The 21,187-nt window shown below is 36.9% G+C and overlaps 1 protein-coding gene across 9 annotated transcripts in view; it reads left to right on the top strand.

The window, feature by feature from the left end:
• Positions 1-21,187, top strand: part of LOC136836060 (activin receptor type-2A-like) — a 282,286-nt gene that overhangs the window by 184,323 nt on the left and 76,776 nt on the right. For all 9 annotated transcript variants that reach the window (XM_067099957.1, XM_067099961.1, XM_067099966.1 and 6 more), the window contains 3 exons: positions 2,196-2,311; positions 16,109-16,282; positions 16,494-16,661. In XM_067099957.1, coding sequence (XP_066956058.1) covers positions 2,196-2,311; positions 16,109-16,282; positions 16,494-16,661 — 458 coding nt within the window. The remainder of the gene's footprint in view (positions 1-2,195; positions 2,312-16,108; positions 16,283-16,493; positions 16,662-21,187) is intronic.

Genomic DNA, 21,187 nt, shown 5'->3' with positions numbered 1-21,187 from the left:
AATACAATATTGTACTGTAACTTGTAATGAAAAACATCAAGCTCAAAAAGAGAGAGAGAGAGAAAAAAAATAGCATCTGAAGTATCACATTGCACCTTATAACATACACACTTTCCTTTATACTTATATTTTACACTATCATTTATTTTTATACTGTATTTTCCCACTTTCGAACACACTCATTTGCTGGCGTTGGTGAACTTGGTAGAGCTTGTTTTATTTTGTGGTTTTATGCTTGAATTTTCCTTATTTTTTAAAAAGGATATGTACACTATTGTACTGCAACTTGTATTGAAATACATCTACCACAAAGGAGAAGAGGAGAGAGAGAGAGAGAGAGGTTGGGGTATGTACATACACGCGCACAATTCGCTGGCATTGGTGAACTTGCTAGAGCTTGTGTTTTCAGGCTTGATTTTTCCATATTTTATTAAGGATACTACTAGACTGTAACAGCCCCTCCCAAAAAAAATGATACTTCATAAGGGGAGAAATGCCATATTTATGTAAGATACAAACACAGTGTTTTACACACGTTTCCATGATAGGGCAAAATGAGTAAAGCAGATGAAATATGTTGTAATACCAGTGCAGCATTCGACCCTTAAAATTTTGTCTCCTAAACACAATTTCACCATATACATCTCGTTTATCATGCGAGTTGCATTTTCAATAGCCCAGATAACATTGGGCTAACCTCTTTTCCTCAGTAGTCCCATCTTGTTAAATAACTGAAAATAAAAATTAAAAAGTCTTACTTTAAATTCATTTTAATAACCATTTCTTATAATTAACAACCACTTACCAAAGAACTGACATAAACAACGAGTATGATGCAAACAAAGAAATCGGGAAACGGCTGGTTTGCGATTTTGTGGTTTTTAATTTGATCATAGTGTTTGTTTGTTTACTTTTGTGTGCCCATTTTACGCTTATGCACAAAAATGAAAACTAACAACAGTAATACATTAATTTCTTTTAGCAACCAAAAATTGATTCTCCTAATTCTTTTGCTAGTAGGCTCAGTCAACTGATCCTGAGAATGTAAATATTATGTAAATGCAAATGGTGGATGATTTGCTTTTTATACATATGATGATGATATAACAAGATGATAATACAGTATATATGAATTCAGTAAGTAAAATATCAGGTTCATTACCATTACCTTTATCTTACAGCTGTGATAGCCTGTTTGACTAATGCAAATGGTTACTATGAGTATAACACCTAGCCTAGGTCACTAATGAAGTTCACATATACACATTTTGTATCTTGTGTGTGGTAATACAGTATGGTAGCAGCTGATAGAAAAGTTGCTGTTAAAACATAAATGATGGTAAAACCATGCTAGGGTAGAAGTAAACACAGGTAGGCTACTTACCCACCGAATTGTGTCATTTATGAGAGAAAGAAGGTTCCTTTTTTTTTTCAAAATGTATTTATGTAGTATATTTTGTTACAAATATGGGGAAAAAGGGGAGATAATTGCCTTTGCATAAATTTTTTGGTTTAAAGTGTGATGATGTTCTTTATAAGCATATTGAGTGTTTACATTTGTGATATTGACAAGGTTAGGTGAGGAAGGGTCCACAGTTGCCCATGAACACCCCTAGATTTTTTAATTCACCGGCTCTGTTAATATGGATAATTTAAGAATTACTTATTAATTTTGTGGCCAAATATACTTCATAATGTAATATCTTGGTTTTTTCCCACCTGTACATGCGTGACTTTTATACATTCTCAGGTATTAAGCCACAAATATTTAATATCCAATTCAGTGTACCTCTGTAATAACGTACACTGAATGGGAATTATAACTGATAAGTGCTTTGTCAGTGGCAGGGTTCAACCAATTGCCCAGATAGAAACAGTGATAGACAGTGAATTTAACCACTTGAGCCATGCAGTGGTTAAAGTCACTGTCGATCCTTTCTAATCTAGGCAACGGTTCAAATTATGCCATTAAGGAAGTAGTTATCAGTTATAATTCCCCTTGGGTGTAATAATTTTTTTTAATGATATTCATGAATCTTCTTGCTTACATATTCTTGGTCAACTGGGCATTAGGATCTAGAAAATTGTACTTGGTACCGCTGTATTTCAGCATGTCATCTTTCTAGTGAAGCTTTTGTTTCCTATATGGTATGTTCATTCTTTGTTTATTGATAGAACTAATTATTCTTTTTCAGCAACTACAGAGGATCCAGACATAGTGGTAAAGACAGTATGTTGGACGCTGGGTACCCTCATTGGTCTGGTCGTCATAGTCATTTTTGGTTTTTACTTTTACCGGAAACGGAAAATGGTAATTAATTTGCTTTCTTCTATTCTTTATGGTGACAGATTACTTTTAAATAAAAAAATAGATTATTTGCCATTAAGGGAGGGTTATCATCAGTTATAAGTAATTTTTGGTGACTGACTCCAAAGTTCATAAGTTTATTTATAACAATTTTGCAAAAAAAATTCTGATTTTAACCAGATTATTATTCTTTGGGTATTAATGTGCTGAAGCTGTAATGGAACACAACCCATGGTGTAGGCATTGTGCCATATTTGGTAATTATTGCTTATATTTTTTGGTTATATGTAATCAAGTTTTTTTAAAATAGTGCCACCAACATTATCCCTTTAGGGGTTTAAGTGCCATCAGTGCTCTTCATGTGGCGTTTGGTGGTATTACCAAAGATCATTTGCACCATACCTGCAGCCATAAGCTCTATCTACCTTTTAGCCAATCCCTTTCTTGCTTCTTTTTCTGTATCACTTTTTATCTTAATTTCCAACCACTTCAACTCCCTCTTTTCACTGTCTTAAGCACTGAATGGCTGAAAGTGCCCCAGTGCTTTCCAACCACTTCAGCACCCTCTTTTCACTGTCTTAAGCACTGAATGGCTGAAAGTGCCCCAGTGTATGGCTCAACAGCCTAAATTTCAAATAAGTGTTACTGCCACCATTATCCTTAGTAAGAAAGTTGAGTCATTGCAAGCTTTATGATTTTTACCAAGCAAAATAAATAGCTACAGTTTGTTTTTCAACTACCAAATCTCAGATTTTGCTATGTAAATTCCTCCCTCCATATATCTTTTCATCTAATTTTGAAACCATAGCCAACCTTATAAGAATGAAGTATTTTGAATCAGTGATCCTGTTCAACTGCTTAATTTGGGATGAATCGTAATGCTGATAAAGATAGCTTACATCTTTTTGCTGGTTAGGTGTGGTTAGCATTCACAAAAGAAAACAATTGTCTGACCCAGATGGACTTTCTAGTTCACCTGTCCTCCACCAGATAGGTATTGAATGTTTTAGTTCATGTCAGAATTCTTGCTGTCGCTATTAAGTGACTGAGTATTGTGGGGGGTTAGGCCAGGGGGGAGGGCTGGGAGATCTGAGGGGAGAGGGTTGGGCGGGCCTTTGTTCGCTTCAAGTGTCTCACAATTTTTTCAACTTCTTTTATTTAAACATAATTTGTTTTGTGTTTTTTCACATTCATTGATTTTAATATTAAATCAGCTTTTCTGAAATTGAAATACCAGAGAACTGAAAACTTGGACGGATTACAAAATAGCATTGGTATAAACTGCCCAGTCAAGTTGTGGTATAAACTGCCCAGCCATGTTATATCACACACACACACACACACACACACACACACACACACACACACACACACTGGAACCTGGGCACTTCAGGCAGCATCAATTCAATGTTCAAAAGATCATGATCAAATAGCTCTCTGTATCCAACTGAGCAAATTTCCAAAGTCAGCATAAATGCACCTGCAACAAAGAGTCACTGCCAGGCCAGCACATAGTTCTAAAGTCATCAAGATGCAACATGTATATATATATATATATATATATATATATATATATATATATATATATATATATATATATATATATATATATATATATATATATATATATATATATATATATATATATATATATATATATATATATATATATATATATATATATATATATATATATATATATATATATATATATATATATAATATATATAATATATATATACACAGTAGAACCTTGGTTCTCGCTAATCGTTCCAGAAGAAGTGTCGAGATTTGATTTTGTCGAATTCTGAGTTAATTTCTCCCATAAGAAATAACAAAATGGATTAATCATTCCTGACCACCAGTCATTACCACAATCTTGCCTTTTATATAAAAAACTTTACACAAATTACAATTAAATAGGTTCAGAGTTGAATAACTTACCGTATCAGAAGCACTTTTACATTTTTAAATGCATACTGTATCAAAAAGTTGGCCTATGACCAATGAGGCCAGTATTACGATGATATACCGAGAGCCATAGGCTAGGCTAAAGTAGCCTTATAGGCACTACCAGAATGTACTGTAACAGGTACACATGAAAACTGTTGTTAATAATGATAACATTGAAAAACAAGCCATATTATCACATGAAATTAATAATACAGTATTTATAAACCGAATTGCTGTATGTCTGTTATCATAAAATTAAGAAAAATTTCGAAATTACATGAACTCGGCAGCAGGCTGCGAGTTCCGTAATATTCGGAAATTTTTCTTAATTTTATGATAAGACATATAGTAATTCGATTTATAAATACTGTATTATTAATTTCATGTGATAATATGGCTTGTTTTTCAACAGCAGCAGCAGCAGCATGTGTGGGCTTTAAACGCCTTTAAATAAGCATGGGAAGAACGCCACCAACAACGCCAACTAGTGGCAGCCGCCAAACTCTTTTTCTACAAACATCATATGATTCATCGGGTCGGATTCGGTTTGTTGTTTGAACACCGACGCAAAAATTTACTCAACATTTCGTGTTGAAATCCAATTATTATTTTGAGTTCTAGTACAGTTGAGGACCGGGTTCTACTGTATGTATGTATGTATGTGTATATATATATATATATATATATATATATATATATATATATATATATATATATATATATATACACACATGTGTATGTATATATATAATCAACCTTTTTTTTTTTTTTTTTTTTTTAATATTAAAAAGGATGGCTGTATTGTGCGAATTTATCTTATATAGTGTCTTTTCTATCTTCCTTATGATTAAGCTTTTCAGGCTCAGCGATGGCAGTCAGCAACTGGCGATATTCATTTTGGAAAAGGATAGTGTGCGGAATATGGGAAGTCTTTTATTAAAATATCAATCAGAAATCGCTCGTCTGGATTCAGGTTCTATTTTTAGGTACCGTCGACATGTTTCGACAAGCTCGTTGGTCATCCTCTGGGCGTAGTTGCAGAAGGTCTGAAGAAACGGGGGTCTTGATCGGTGCTGAATTATGATTAGCTGCCCGGGCATGTACCCTCGGCGGAGCCTATTTTCCCAGGCCGATGTGCGGCGGCGTTGTAGTGCTGGGGATGAATGGAATAATTTGATCCTCTGAAGCCGAATTTTGATTCGCCGCGTTCGCTATGGGGATCGCCGGTGCATGTCTCCTGGCTGCCGTGGGGAGGAGAAATATTTCCTGCCTGATGTTGAGGGTTGGTTTCTCCTTCCCAGTGTGCAATGCTTCCAAGAGGCGTAGGTGGTGGTGGTCAGTAGTTTGGTCAATTATTTCGATGTTCGTGATTGTTTTTTCTTTCTATTCTCTGGTTATGGACGGTCCTGGCATGATTAAAGATAGCCCCCTCTTGGGCGTGGCAGGAAATCCTCCTGGAGAAACGCATGGTGGTCATACCTATGTAAGAACCGAGGCATCCTCGGACGGGGCATGAGTACCGGTATACCACGTTGGTTTTCTTCAAGGGGTCCTGCTGGGGGGAGGGGCTGGGTTGTTACGCATGACCAGGCTGCTCGTCTTTTTGCTCTTATAATAAATAACCAGATGTATATTCTTGTTGGAGTCAACAGGGCTGACATTATTTTCGATGATGTTTTTGAGGGCGCGTTCATCTTCTTTATATTTATGGTGAAATTGTCCTTTATAGAAGAGCTCTATGCGTTCAGGGTTATCGGGGCGAGGTTCCTGACGGTACCATCTATCGATGTTCGCCTTGATAGACTCTTCTATATTCCAGTTTGGGTGTCCATTGTCGACAAGGGTCTGGGCTACACGTTCTATTTCTACGTGTGTGTCGTTCCAGGAGCAGCAGTTTGAGAGGGCCCTCCTGATGTAGGCGCTGGTGGTGGAGTGCTTATACCTGTCAGGGCACTCGCTCGCCCCGTTCATACACATGCCCAGGTTCGTGCGTTTCGTGTAGACCCTCGTAGAGAAAGAGGCCTCTCTCTGTTCCACAAGGACGTCAAGGAAGGGGAGGCAGCGGTTTTGGCTCTGCTTGAAGCTATGGTTGTGGAATGCACGCCTCAGGTTTTCAATCTCCTCTTGTGAATTGGCGCTGATGAAGGTGTCGTCGATGTAGCGCACGTACATTCTTGGTTGGTGTATATCTTCGAATACCCTTTGCTCCACAGTGCCCATATAGAAATTGGCGAAGAGGACTCTGAGGGGAGAACCCATCGCCACCCTGTCGATCTGGGTGTACGTATGGCCACGATGGTTGGAGAAAGGGGCCTTTTTGGTGCAGATTTCCAGGAGGACGCGGAGGGCATGTTCAGGGATGTTCAGGGATGGGGTGGTGGGGTCCCTATACACACGGTCCAAGATCATTTGGATGGTCTCATTGACAGGGATGTTGGTAAAGAGGGATTCCACATCCATCGAAGCAATACAGCCTCCGTGGGGCGCCGCTCTTAAGGCCTCCAGGAACTCTGCTGACGACTTCAGACTGTGGCTGCTTGGGACATAAGATAAATTTGCACAGTACAGCCATCCTTTTTAATAAGACCTGTTTAAAAGAGGGTCTACTCCCTTAATAATAATAATAATAATAATAATAATAATAATAGCTTGAGGCTAGGAGGCCTGACAGAGACTTGTACCAGCTCAGGAGGAGACAGCAAAGCAAGCGAAACTGTACCTTAACCTAATTTATTACCCTAAGGTATATACATTTTGTACAAAGAGTCACAGCAGTCCAAATAAATCATATAATTAAAAAAAAATGCTATTTACACCGAATAATTAATGTAGAGTTACTTCACCAAAGCAGAGTCGGCTTCAGTATCATTCAGTACCACCGCTTATAAAAATAATCAAAATTACTTAGCACCAAAAGTAGTGGCAAAACTCTTAAACCATTACTTGAAAAGAATGAGGCAGTCTCACAATTTAGGTAACAATACTTGAAATAATAACAGTTAAGCATTAGCAGTATTCAAAGCAATACATAACAGACCTCGGAGTCGTGAAAGACTCATAAAAAACTTAACACAAAAATAAATAGTAATAACCATAGTAGTTAAGCATTAACACTACGTATTGAAGCAAACTGAAATGTGAAACATTAACGTGACATATTGGAAATGAACTGAAGATTTTAGACTTTAGACCAAGTCACTACAACAGATAAACAAGTGTGTCATCCCTGCAGTACTCCATTGCCACCAGAGTAATCCTCAATCAACATTGCCTAAAACCAGCAATCAAAAATGATCACACACCTCATCAATACAGCTCTCCGCTGTCATTGAGACATTGCTCAACACCATGTCGCTCTTCATGCCACCCAAACATGTCGTACTCGTATGACGAACACCACACCACAGTCATGTCGTACTCGTATGACAAACACTGCGCCACTCAACCATGTCGTACTTCACAAAAGGAACATCGTCCTCCAACAGATGAAAATCATGCTGCTTCAACAGTATTAATTATCATTTAACGTCAAATCGATCTCCCCGACCATGCCGTATGCTTGACCATGTCGTACTGCACAAAAGGAGACAATTCTGCAACAGAACACTCCCAACTGTGTAGTATACTCGAGCATGTCGTACTCAAACAGGTAGAGAATACCTGCGTGGCTGACTCCACTGCTTATGGACACTCTCTCCACCCACTTCTGATGTTGACATGGCAAAAACCCCCAACTTGGAGGTACAACTGGAAGTAAGGAAACTGTCAGATCCCTTAGTTCACAAAAGAAACAACTGCCTTCTCCTTACACCTCCACAGCTAACAAAAAGAAAAAAATAAAAAAAATTGAACGTCTCCCATTCTTTCTCCTGAACTGTTACAGAACTGCCAGACAAAACAGCACGCAATCCAAAGCAAGATTGCCATTTTGTTATGATCAGTCTTTTTAACCCTTTGCTATCTGTTTAGTTATCACATCACTGAGGGTGCATGAGCCCTAATGTGTCTGGGAGCGCTCGAATGTGCGAAAAAATAATTATTTCGAAAATTCAGCAAAAATAGAAATTTTATGCCAACAACGTTCATTTTGCTGTCCTTTTTTTCTAAATGTTTATATTTTATGGTGGAATAGTCAGAATAAGAGTCCCAGCCCTCTAAATACAAAAAAATATGAGTTATTTAAAAAAAAAAAAAATTTCTTATTTTTATATTTTTTCCTCAGTAACCCAAAAACTATGAAAGTCAGACGAATGAATTATTTTTTATGAGAAAGCCAACAAAATTCCCTAAATATTGACATATAAAACAATGGAAACGAATAAGTCCAGTTGGTCAAAAATTGATAGAAAAGAGGGTGAGAAACAGAGCTCTCTGCCCGCTGCCCTATGGTGAGAATTATCGCTAGAAAAAAATTTTGAAGAGCCCTATCTCAGTTATTTTTCATAGAAATTACTTTGTAAATATACGAAAATGTAGAGGAAAAGTTGAAGAATAAAGGAAAGTCAAGAAAAATGGCTTTTGGTAGCGGCAACACTTTCATTTTGATGTTATAAATTGATCGAAACAAAAAAAATGTTACCATTGTCAACATTATTGTTCGTAGCTCAAAAGCTATAAGAGTTAGGCGAATGAATTATTTTTTATGAAAAAGCCAACACAGTTCTCTAAATATTGACATATATAAAACAATGAAATATAAAACAATGAAAAACGAATAAGTCCAGTTGGTGAAAAAATTGATAGAAAAGAGGGTAAAAACAGAGCGCTCTGCCCAGCGTATGGTGAGAATTATCGCTACAAAAATCTTTTTGAAGAGCCCTATCTCTGTTATTTTTCATAGAAATTACTTTGTAAATATACGAAAATGTAGAGGAAAAGCTGAAGAATAAAGGGAGAGTTAAGAAAAATGGCTTTGGTAATGGCAACAGTTTCATTTTGACGTTATAAATTGATCGAAACGAAAAAAAAGTTAGCGTTGTCAACATTATTGTTCGTAGCTCAAAAACTATAACAGTTAGGCGAATGAATTATTTGTTATGAGAAAGCCAAGACAATTCTCTAAATATCGACATATAAAAGAATGAAAAACGAACAAGTCCAGTCAGTGAAAAATTGATAGAAAGTAGGGTAAGAAACAGAGCACGCTGCCCGGCATACGGTGAGAATTATTGCTAGACATTTTTTTTGAAGAGCCCTAGCTCTGATATTTTTCATAGAAATTACTTTGTAAATATACAAAAATGTAGAGGGAAGGTTGAGGAATAAAGTGAGAGTCAAGAAAAATGGGTTTGGTAACGGCAACAGTTTAATTTTGACGTTATAAGCTGTTCGAAACGAAAAAAAATGTTACCATTGTCAACATTATCGTTTGTAGCTCAAAAGCTATAACAGTTAGGCGAATGAATTATTTTTAATGAGAAAGCCAACAAAATTCTCTAAATATCGATATATATAATAATGAAAAATGAGATTCAGAGCCCTGCCTAAAATCCAGACGTAACTTATGTGATGCACTAATGCGTTTTCCGCTAGTTTTACCGTAAAAACTTTGCGAAAACATGTTGGAAACTGTTCTCGATTGACGTCACTGTATGTAAACAGCCACACGTGTTTACCCAACCTCGTTTATGGTCTCTGACAGAAGTGTGGCCTGCCAGGCCTGCGTGGGTGCGATCAGCTGATGTCATTGTGAGAATTTTACTACGCCATGGATTTGCACATGCACAATAGAGGAACTAAAAAATTTATAGAAAAAGAGGGCACGAAACAGTGTTTACAATAATGTAATCCTACATTTTATAAAAAAAAAAAAATGTAAGATACGAGAGAGAAGCGTGGGTAGGATCAGCTGATTTCATTGTGAGAAATTTACTATGCCAGGGATTTGCGCATGTGCAGTATAGGAACTGCTTGCCTGGCGTATTGATGCCTGAGTTACACGGTCCAAGGTATGCTTTAGCCTATGGAAACCACCAACTGTCCGAAAATAAAAAAAATTTACCCCTACCACACGTACGAAAAATGTTGGTAAATTTTACGTAAAATTACGTCAGTCAGAAAAGAAGGGGGGTATGGGGGTATTGCGTAATATTACGTCAATTGGACAGGAAAGTGTTAAGGAGACCATCAGCTCTCTCTCTCTCTCTTTTACATTAGCGGCAAAATGCTATTTGCACCAAATCGTTAAAAAAATTTACTTCACGAAAACCGAGTCGGCTTCAATATTGCTTAATACCACTGCTTACAAAAATAATCAGAACACTTAAACCATTACATAAAAAAAAATAAGGCAGCGGTCTCACAATTCAAGTAACAATACTTGAAATAATAACAGTTAAGCACAAGCAGTATTCAAAACAATACTTAACACACCTTGGAGTCATGAAAGGCTTGTATAAAAATCTTTGCCCTAAAATAAATGGTAATAACCAGTTTTTAACCATTAACACTATGTATTGAAAGTAAACTGAACTGTTAAACATTAACGTGACATATTGGCAATTAACTGAAGATTTAAGGCTTTAGCCCAAGTCACAACAACAGATGAACAAGAGTGCCATCCCCGCAGTACTCCACTGCCACCGAGGTAATCCTCAATCAACATTGCCTAAAACCAGCGAACAAAAATGATTGTCACACACACACACACCACCAATACAACTCTCCGCTGTCATAGACATTGCTCAACACCATTTTGCTCTTCACGCCACGCCAAACGTAGTATTCGTGTGACAAACAACACCATGCTACACACTCATGCGTACTCGTATGACAAACAACACCATGCTACACACTCATGCGTACTCGTATAACAAAAACCGCACCATACAATCATGTCGTTCTCCACAAAAGGAACATCGTCCTCCAACAGATGAAAACCATGCAGCTTCAACAATATTGATTATCACTTAACATTAAATCCATCTCCCCAATCATGCCATATACTTCACCATGTCGTACTGCACATAAGGACATGATTTACTTCATAAAGGACATAATTCTTCAACAGAACACTCCGACCATGTAGTATACTCGAGCATGTCGTACTCTAACAGATAGAGAATACCTGCGCTGCTGACTCCACTGCTTACAACTGCTGACTGCTGAGGATTTCTCTCTCTCTCTCTCTCTCTCTCTCTCTCTCTCTCTCTCTCTCTCTCTCTCTCTCTCTCTCTCTCTCTCTCTCTCTCTCTCTCTCTCTCTCCATTGACAACACTTCTGATGTTGACATGGGGGCACAACTGGAGACAAGGAAACTATCAGACCTCATAGTTCACAAAAAAGAAACAACTGCCTTTTCATTTTATATATATATATATATATATATATATATATATATATATATATATATATATATATATATATATATATATATATATATATATATATATACATACATACATACATACATACATACAGGCAGTCCCCAGTTTACTGACGGGGTTCCGTTTTTTACGCAGCGTCATAAACTGAAAAATCGAGTCAAAAATCCTAAGAAAACCTTACTTTTAATGCTTTGGGTGTATTGAAAGCAATGTAAACTGCATTTTTATTGAGTTTTTCATCAAAAAAGCCTCCAAATTTTTATTATTCTGCCATTTTGGAGCCATATTTCTTCCATCGGATCGGCATACGACGCATCGTAACCTTGGAACATGCGTTGTAAACGGGAAATAATTTCTGATGAATATATTTGAAAAGCGACATAACCTCGGAATGTCGTAAGCCGGACCCGTCGTAGACCGGGGACTATATATATATAATATATATATATATATATTATAATAAATATATATATATAAATATATATATATATATATATATATATATATATATATATATATATATATATATATATATATATATATATATATATATATATATATATATAATAATAAATTTTAATGCAGAGGTACCAAAGTACATTACAAAATGGTAGCTACTTGTTCATTATAAAATCTGCATTTGTATATATATGAATACATATTGTTGCTGTGCATTTGCTTGCCACTCTTTCTCTCTGTGGGTTATTCTTTATAAAAGATATTTTTCTAGTACAACTGTAGTAAGCAGTTTTGGTATATCACAGGATAAAGAGAATTTCAATGTAATTTTCTACATACAGTTTAATGCACAGCTTGGGTTTTATTTTTTGTACAGTGCTGTACAGTGTAGTCTGTGTTGTTTACAAACAGACTAGAGGGTTGTTTGTTGTTCGTAAGCATATTTAGTGTATGTGGGTTTTTGGGTGTTGACAAGGTATGGTGAGTAAGGTATGAAATTTCCATTTTACTTGGAGACATTTAATTATAAAAACTCTATATGACATAAATCTAAGGGGAGAACTCCCAATTTTCATATGAAATTTCTTAACAGAAAGAACATTTCAAACTAGAATTGAAACAGTATTATCGGAAACATTTGAATTAAAAGAAGGTATCCCTCAGGGAAGCGTACTAAGCAGCACATTATTTACACTAGCCATCAATAATATAGTTAAAACACTTCCAAAAGATGTAAACAACAGCTTATATGTTGATGATTTTGCCATTTTTTACACTTCAAGCAACTTGCGCCACATCCAAAGAATCTTAAATATCTCCATAAATAAAATTGAACAATGGGCATTATCTGTTGGATTTAAATTTTCTGATGAAAAAACGCAAGCAATATCTTTTTACAGGGATAAACGTTGGCTCAGAAACGAAGATATAGTTCTTACCATGAATAACACTCCCATCCAATTTTATCCAGAAGTCAAACTCTTAGGCCTATATTTTGACAATCATTTGAACTGGAAGACCCATGTAAGACATACCAAAGCAAAGGCCTTAAAATCTTTAAATGTATTAAAAAAATTAGCTCACACTTCATGGGGTGCTGACAGAGATATTTTATTGAAACTTTATAAGGCTACAGTTCTACCAATATTAGAATATGGCAGTCAATTTATAGTTCTGCTAGTGAGACTATTCTCAAAATGCTAGATCCAGTACATCACCTTGGGATTGGTTAGCCACCGGAGCATTCAAATCATCACCAGTCCAATCCTTGATTGTAGAAAGTGGAGAAATGCCACTATCTTATAAGTTCAAAATAACAACGATGTGCAGAGGTTTAAAAATGATAAATAGTACAGCAAAAACCAAAGATTTATTTAAAAAACTAGATTGTTTCTGGAATACAAAAATTACCCCATCCTTCCCTATTAGAGCTAATAGATTATTTATTAACAATGATCTTTATAATATTAGATTTTACAATTTTAACAAAATAATGCCTCCATGGATGATAAGTGCTCCCCAGATATGTAACAAACTATGTACAATACCAATTAATAAATTGAATAACCCACTTTCTATGAAACTGTATGCTCTGGAACATATCAAGGTACACAGTAATAATCATTTATATACTGATGGTTCCAAAGATGATATGGGAGTTGGACTCACTGTCTCACGGAAACAATATAAAAAGCCAAGCCTCTTTACATAACAAAGCATCAGTGTTCACTGCTGAATTACTAGCAATAAAAACAGCATTAACAACTATATATGAAAACCAGTTTAATGAAGTAACCATCTTTAGCGATTCACTAAGTTCAATAAATGCAATAAACTCTTATACTCCAAAAAATCAAATTATAAATGAAATTAGACATACATTACATGAAATGAAAATACAAAAGATATCTGTTACTCTATGTTGGATACCATCTCACATAGGATTAGAAGGCAATGAAAAAGCTGACACCTATGCAAAAGAGGCTAGAACACTGCCAATATCAGCAGAATTATTACCATTAGAAGATTATACTAGATACAGTAAAGCGGTGATTAAGAAGAAATGGCAAAATAACTGGAGGGAAAGCAGTCTTAACAATAAATTAAGAGAAATAAAAGAAACTGTAGACCCATTGACCATCATCCTATCAGAATTGCCGCAGGTTTTCAGTAATGTTGACACGGCTAAGAATTGGTCACACTAAACTGACACATGGTTACCTGATGAGTAACCCCATGTCCCTGTCCCTATACCTATATACAAATAACAGTAAAGCATATTTTAATGTACAAATAACAGTAAAGCATATTTTAAAAGGTAAATTCTCACTTTTAAATTTAATCATTTAATCATTTATATAAAATATAAGATTCATAGAATAATTTATAATATATTCCTAATTAACTTAATTAGTTCTTAGATAAACATATGTCGCTAGGTTTAATTAAATTATCAGGGTTTAAATAGCTTGTCTAATCCTTCGGGCCAGCCCTAGGAGAGTTAATATTAACTCAGTGGTCTGGTTAAAGTTAAACTAACGTTAAAAAAAAAAAAAAAAAACTTGTAGTTAATTTCTGGATTTTAACTTTATCCAGCAGACCCTGTGCTCTGTTATTGCAGATATGGGAGAGATTACATTAACTGGTTCATTAAAATTATTTATCCCATAAGCTGAAGAGATTGCCTAAAGAGCCTAACTGGTATTGATCTTCCACTTGGAAATGTCATCCTCTCAGTAACACAAGTGCACAGGGGAAGGGTGACTCATACAATCTATCTATCCCGTCATGTATGATGCTTTAGAAGACAGGGCCCCACACCAGAGTTTGGCTTGTTGATTCCTCACTCTTGAGAGGGAAAGCAAACCCAAAAGATGGCATGATATTACAAAGAGAACTGTACTTAAGGTTTTCTTTGCAGTATTGTGCTACTTTCCAAGCTGGCCATCTCTCTCATGGGAATCCAAGTCCTTTTTTCTAGTTACCGTACTTAACAAGACCCCACACTTATGGCTTGGAGCACTTATGTTACCACACATGCCAAGATAGATAGATTGTAGGAGTCACCCTTCCCTTTTTCCTTTGCTTGACTGGGAAGATGACATTTCCAAATTGGAGGAAAACACCAGTCATGAGCTCGAGACAGTTTGCCCCTCCTAATAGGTAAGTCTCCATTAAAAGGTGAGGGTTTGTATTCTCATAGCAACAAATAATTTTTCAAGAAAATTGCATTTTTATAGATAAACAGAACTCAGATTTTTATTTTAAGCTTACCTCTAAAAACCCGTTAATTGCTCTGCTGCCAAAGGAAGACTTGAACCTGTGCAGAAGTGTGCATTGTTTGCTTCCCACAACCCCATACAAGATACCTCCAAATTTGAAACTTTGTTGCGAGACTTCAGCAACCAGTCCAGCTTTTATAAGGGATATTCATTGAAAGACTTGGTTTGAATATCTAGGAAAAAGGCAAATTATCCTGAAAATTTCTCATTTTTTTTATAAACCAATTAATCTTTTCAGTTTCCTTCTCCTTTCTCCTCACTTTAGATGCAGATTGGCACAGAAGAATTTGAAAGAATTTTGCCTTTTGGTCCATGAAACCAGCATCCACATGTGCTATGATGTGAGGTGCACTTCTGTCATTACTAAAGGGTGTTCGCACTATCCCTTTGACCATTAGCTGTACCCACTTTATTTATTCTTTTACTTCTGTTCTCATTTCCTTTATTCCATCTTTCTGTTCAGTCTCTTTTACTTCATAGTAACTGGGTTTTTTTACAGTTTCAATTTTAGATTCATGTACTTCATCTCATTATTTTCTGGATCTCTCTATCTTGCCAGCTAACCACTCCAAGTTCTGTCTTGGTGCTGAGAAAGTACCCTAGTGCATGGGATTATAGATAAATTTCATGATTCAGTCATTCATTTATTCTTTTTAGGTCTTTCGAGTAGGTGTGACTGGTTCTGTTTCACATGAAGTAAGGATGTTTATGATTAATGGATTTGTAGAAAAGTTTTAATTGTAAAAGTTTTGTGTCTGCTTATTTATTACGGATATTTACAGGCAAACTTTAATGAACTGCCAACCATTGAATCTACTGCTCTGGTACCACCGTCACCTCCAATGGGCTTAAGACCAATTCAGTTAAAGGAAGTAAAGGCCCGAGGACGTTTTGGAGCTGTCTGGAAGGCTAATTTACATAATGAGGTTGTTGCTGTCAAGATATTCCCTGTCCAGGTATGAATTTTGTGTTTTGATTCCTGTGAAGAAACAAGCTAATCAATAAAGAGAAAATGTAGTATATTCTATTTAGAGTTAGCTGTTAAATATTTGATAGAAATGAAGCCAGTCAACTTTTACGATGCTTTGAAGATAAATTTCTTTATAATTTATGGTTTTTTTTTACCTGAACAATATTTTTACTTGCGATATGATTATCTCTTTTCAGGACAAGAATTCTTGGGTGGTGGAAAAAGAGGTATTTTTCTTACCTCAGATGTCGCATGAAAACATCTTGCACTTTATTGGTGCAGAAAAAAGGGGTGACAACCTGCACACAGAGTTCTGGTTGATCACGGCTTATCATGAGCGTGGTTCATTGTGCGATTATCTAAAGGTACTGTATTTGAAGAATTATTTTATTATTTCTCTCTTAACCCTAAGATTATGATGGGATGTACAAAACGCAATCAACTGCCGTGTAATATTTGTTTCTACAGAAATACAAACCATCAACTTCCATGTAGCAGTATTCTTCAGATCAAGCTGGAGTGTTCATTGAACTTTGTAACAGGTAGTTAATTGGTGGGTATGGGGGTTAAGTGGGCAGCACCCATCACTTGCCCTGTCACCACTCACTTTTTCTACAGCCACTGAGAAGAGTAGACTTGTTGTGCTGGCTCTTTTTCTGACTTTGGTTGTTAAGAGTAGATTTGTGTTGGTTGTTGAGAAGAGTAGACTTGTGCTCGATCTTTTCCTGATTCTGTTTGTTGAATTCAATTGGTGCATAAGCAATTTGTTTCTTTATATCTGAATATTACCAGAAACTGCTCCAAATACTAGCTGAAGAATAAAAATTCCAGAAAATCAGTAAGATCCCTGTCAAGGTAATCCAACAAGAAATCAGTAGGATCATGGAGAGGATCCCTGCTTCAAGAATGCCCCTATACTCCTCCTTGCTTCAGGCAACTTCAACCCAGGCTATTATTTACAGTGCAGTAAAAACCCACATACCTGGTAACCCTGTAAAACCTGTTATAAGCCAGATGCCATGTCAAACCTGCAATATCACAAGGAACTCGGTGATCCTCACTCCATAGAGATACTGTCTCCACTCACCTGAGTGACTCTTTAAAGAAACTTTGACTCACTTTCTGTAGGTGATTTTGCCTCATTAGATGTCAAGAGCCTCTTTACCAATGTCGCAGTCAAGGGGACAGTTGAACATTTCCTGAGTAGGGAACATATATATTTGAAGACACCAACTAAGAACATCCCAGGAGCAGCCCTAAAAGTTCTCCTAGGAATTTGCACTAATAAGGTTTCCATTACCACCCACAGAGGGCATCTTTACTGCCAGACTGATGGTGTGGCAGTGCGATCTTTAGGTTGTATTTGAGGACACCAACTAAGAACATCCCAGGAGCAGCCCTAAAAGTTCTCCTAGGAATTTGCACCAGTAAGGCTCCCATTACCACCCACAGAGGACGTCTTTACTGCCAGACTGATGGTGTGGCAGTGCAATCTTTAGGGTGTATATTTCTAATCACTAACCCAGGCTGTTAAAGTATAGTAAAAACCCACTTACCTGGTAACCATGTAAAACCTGTTATGAGCCAGATTCCAGCTCAAACCAGCAACTTCACCCAGGAGCTCGGTGATATCCACACTCCATGGAGATACTGTCTTTAGTCATTGAGTGACTTCTTACAGAAACTTCAACTTTATTATATGTCACTTAGAGAAGTTTAATCATTATTATTTTATTTTAATTTTCTGCATTAGTGAAGTGGTATGGCCATTATTCATTTATGAAATGTATAAAAAGCATGTTTAATTATCTAAGATGTTTTTATAGCAAAGCATTTTGTTTAAAAGTATCCGTTCGTGTTCTGATGTCATGGGAAGTGACGTCAGTGGACACCAAATGGCGGGAAGGGGAGAAATGTAAACAATGCAGAGGCAGGACAAATGAAAACACTTTGGTGTGGTAGAGAGAGCTCTCTGATGGTTAGGTTGTCAATTTTGGGTTGTAAGTCTGTTTTTGCTGCTTCTATGACATTGTCATCTGTGACGTCTGCGGATTTCCTGTTCAAAGCAGTGTTGGAGAAAGTGGATTCAGTGATTGATAAGTGTAATCATGCTTGTAAGAAGAAAAGACATGATTCTTTTGCGTCTTCTCCTTCGTCGTTGCCAGCATTGCAGTTGTCCGTTTCCCTTGTACGTTCAATCATTGGAGAATTAGGGACTTCGTGTCTGATCCTAGTGCCAAGGAAGGAAGGATCATCTCTTCTTCTTCTAGGAGCTGGGACAGTCACATCCCAGTCAGGAGGCGTACTCCAGAATCATCAGTGGCTCCCAGGTTGTATAGGGGCAGAGGCAGAGGTACAAAATGATAGAGTGGGCTACTCTCCCCATTCATCACCATCAGTGGGGGGATGCCTTACGAACCATTAGGTTATGTGGCAGAGATATGGGGCGGAGCCGTTGGTAGTAGGTGTCCTTCGGGTAGGTTATCTACTCCCATTCGACTTTATGCTGACTATAGACTTGAAGGATGCATACTTCCAAATCCCAATCCATTCTTCCTCTCAAAAGTTTCTTCACGAGGCATAATTAGACAAAAATCCCCCAAAACCCCTCCCGATACTTCCCTCAACAAATCGTTGGAAGAGCAAGAAGGGTTACGGGAAAATTCTAGTACAGAAGACGAAGCAACTGGAACAGGCCTCTCAAAAGAAGGGGCAGCCTCAAGAGGAAGCCAAAAAGATGTAGATGATGTAGGACCAACCAACAAGGATGGTGTCTTCGCTGCCTTCTGGTGCTGACCCTTCCTGGAGAACCTCTTCCACGGATTGATTGTCCCACCTAACTCGTGATAGAGGAAAGATGCCACCAGTTCCTTGCATATACAATTCTATTGAATTTTTACTGGGTCCAGTTGGCGCTAGAAGATTTATCCTAATGTTAAGACCACAGCGTTGTTAGTTACGAAAAATACAAATTATTTGAAAAATTTCTGATTTTGTGGTTTTTTGTAGTCGTAAGCTGGATTATATAAGAACAACATGAACAGGTGGGTAGACTGCATAATTGTAGCATTTTGGACGTGTTAGGCTAGATAAACTCTCACTACTTTCTGTTGGTAATTTTGCTTCATTACCAGTGTCCCAGTCAATGAGACAGTTGAACATATTCTGCACAGAGATACACCAACTAAGAACATCCCAGAAGCAGCCGTAAAAGCCCTCCTAGGAATTTGTCCCAAGAAGGCACCATTACCACATACAGAGGCTATCTGTATGTCCAGATTGATGGTGTGGCGATGTGATCTTTTCTAGGTTTTCTATTTCTAATTCTTACAGGGGTGTTGTATTTAGAAAAGGTTTTCAATAAGATTCCCTAACCTTCCCAATACCACCAGTATATGGATGACATTTTCCCGAGTGGTCAGTGAAGAGGACCTGGAACTGTTGAGGACTCCACTCCCTATTTCACTTGTGAGTGCAGTGTTGATGGTACCCTCCCCCTCCTGGACTTCTTGCACAGCAGACTCGGGCAGATTGTACCATAAGTCTTCAAAAACCCTATGAACCTGGGTCTCCACCTTAATGGTTCCAGGAATTGTCCAGACTAGGATAAAAGGTCCTTGGTGGATGCCTTTCTCTATTGTGTGGGATGAATGGTCCGTGGTGGATGCCTGTCTGTTGTGCCCTCACACGCTGCTCCATGTGGACAGACACTGTGGAGGAGATTGAAAGATTGCCAAAAATGCATATAAATAGATTTCTCTGGTATCATGGTTGAACAACAAACTAGGATTCTCATGAATCCATGGCACAGTAAAAAAAAAAAATGACTAACATCGGTAATAACCAAAATGTTCCCATGAGTCTATTACAGGTAGTCCTCTATATACAAATTTTGAACTTACAAACTTCTATGTCTGCATGATATTTGGAATATATAAATTTACTTTATCATGTATTTCATTGAAACTTTTTTCAGTGAAAACAGAGTTTTATTTTTAATAAACTATTATAGTGTTTCCTCGATATATGAATTTAATTCATTCCAAATTCCATTTTGTACATCGAAATGTTCGTATATTGATCCAAATATTCCCATAAGAAATAACGGAAAATCAATTAATTCATCCCACACTCATGAATTTCCCCCATACCCACCCATTGTACCCACTTTACAATTATTTTAAGTGCAAGCACTATATAGTTTAGTGATAACTATATTCAACAAAATAAAAGAATAAAGCACAACAAAATAAATAAAAGAAGAAAGCATTTCACAAAATTCAAGAAAAGATGAACAAAATCATATGTCACCATGATGATGCACAGCTGGCTTGAGATGGAGGGAGCATTTGTACTGTTGAGGAGAGAAGAAGAGACAGTAAAAACAGTACTATATGTACATAAAAGCAGTAATGATTCACATAAAAAAAATTAAGAGAATTTCACAGTTTAACATAATGATACAATATAAAAACAATCAAATGCAATATAGTAACAATAAAAGATTGAAAGTGAGTCTTACTTGAGCTAGTGTTGGGGACTGCGCTGAGTGAGATGGTAGGGAGTAGAGGGAGGGGATGATGGTGGTGGGTTATTGGGTGGGAGACAGGGGACCACTTCCTTGAAAATTTTGCTAGCCTAACCTGTCCTTAAATGATTCAATTATGTGATCCACTCACCTGTTCACGTTCTTTTTTCACTATGCACTCCAGCATATGACAACAAAAACCACAAAACAGACTTACAACCCAACTTTTATCGACCTAACCTTCAGAGAGCTCTCTCTACCCTACCACCATTTGTTCAACACTCCCGCCAGCGCTTGTTTACATTTTTCTCCCTCTAGCCATTTTCGTCCTATGACGTCACAACAAGAACATTCTTTTTAAAC

This window comes from Macrobrachium rosenbergii, chromosome 56 (assembly GCF_040412425.1).
Source record: "Macrobrachium rosenbergii isolate ZJJX-2024 chromosome 56, ASM4041242v1, whole genome shotgun sequence".
Classification (NCBI taxonomy): domain Eukaryota; kingdom Metazoa; phylum Arthropoda; class Malacostraca; order Decapoda; family Palaemonidae; genus Macrobrachium; species Macrobrachium rosenbergii.
Note: the sequence above shows the minus strand (reverse complement) of the source record. Positions and strands in the feature narration are given on the sequence as shown.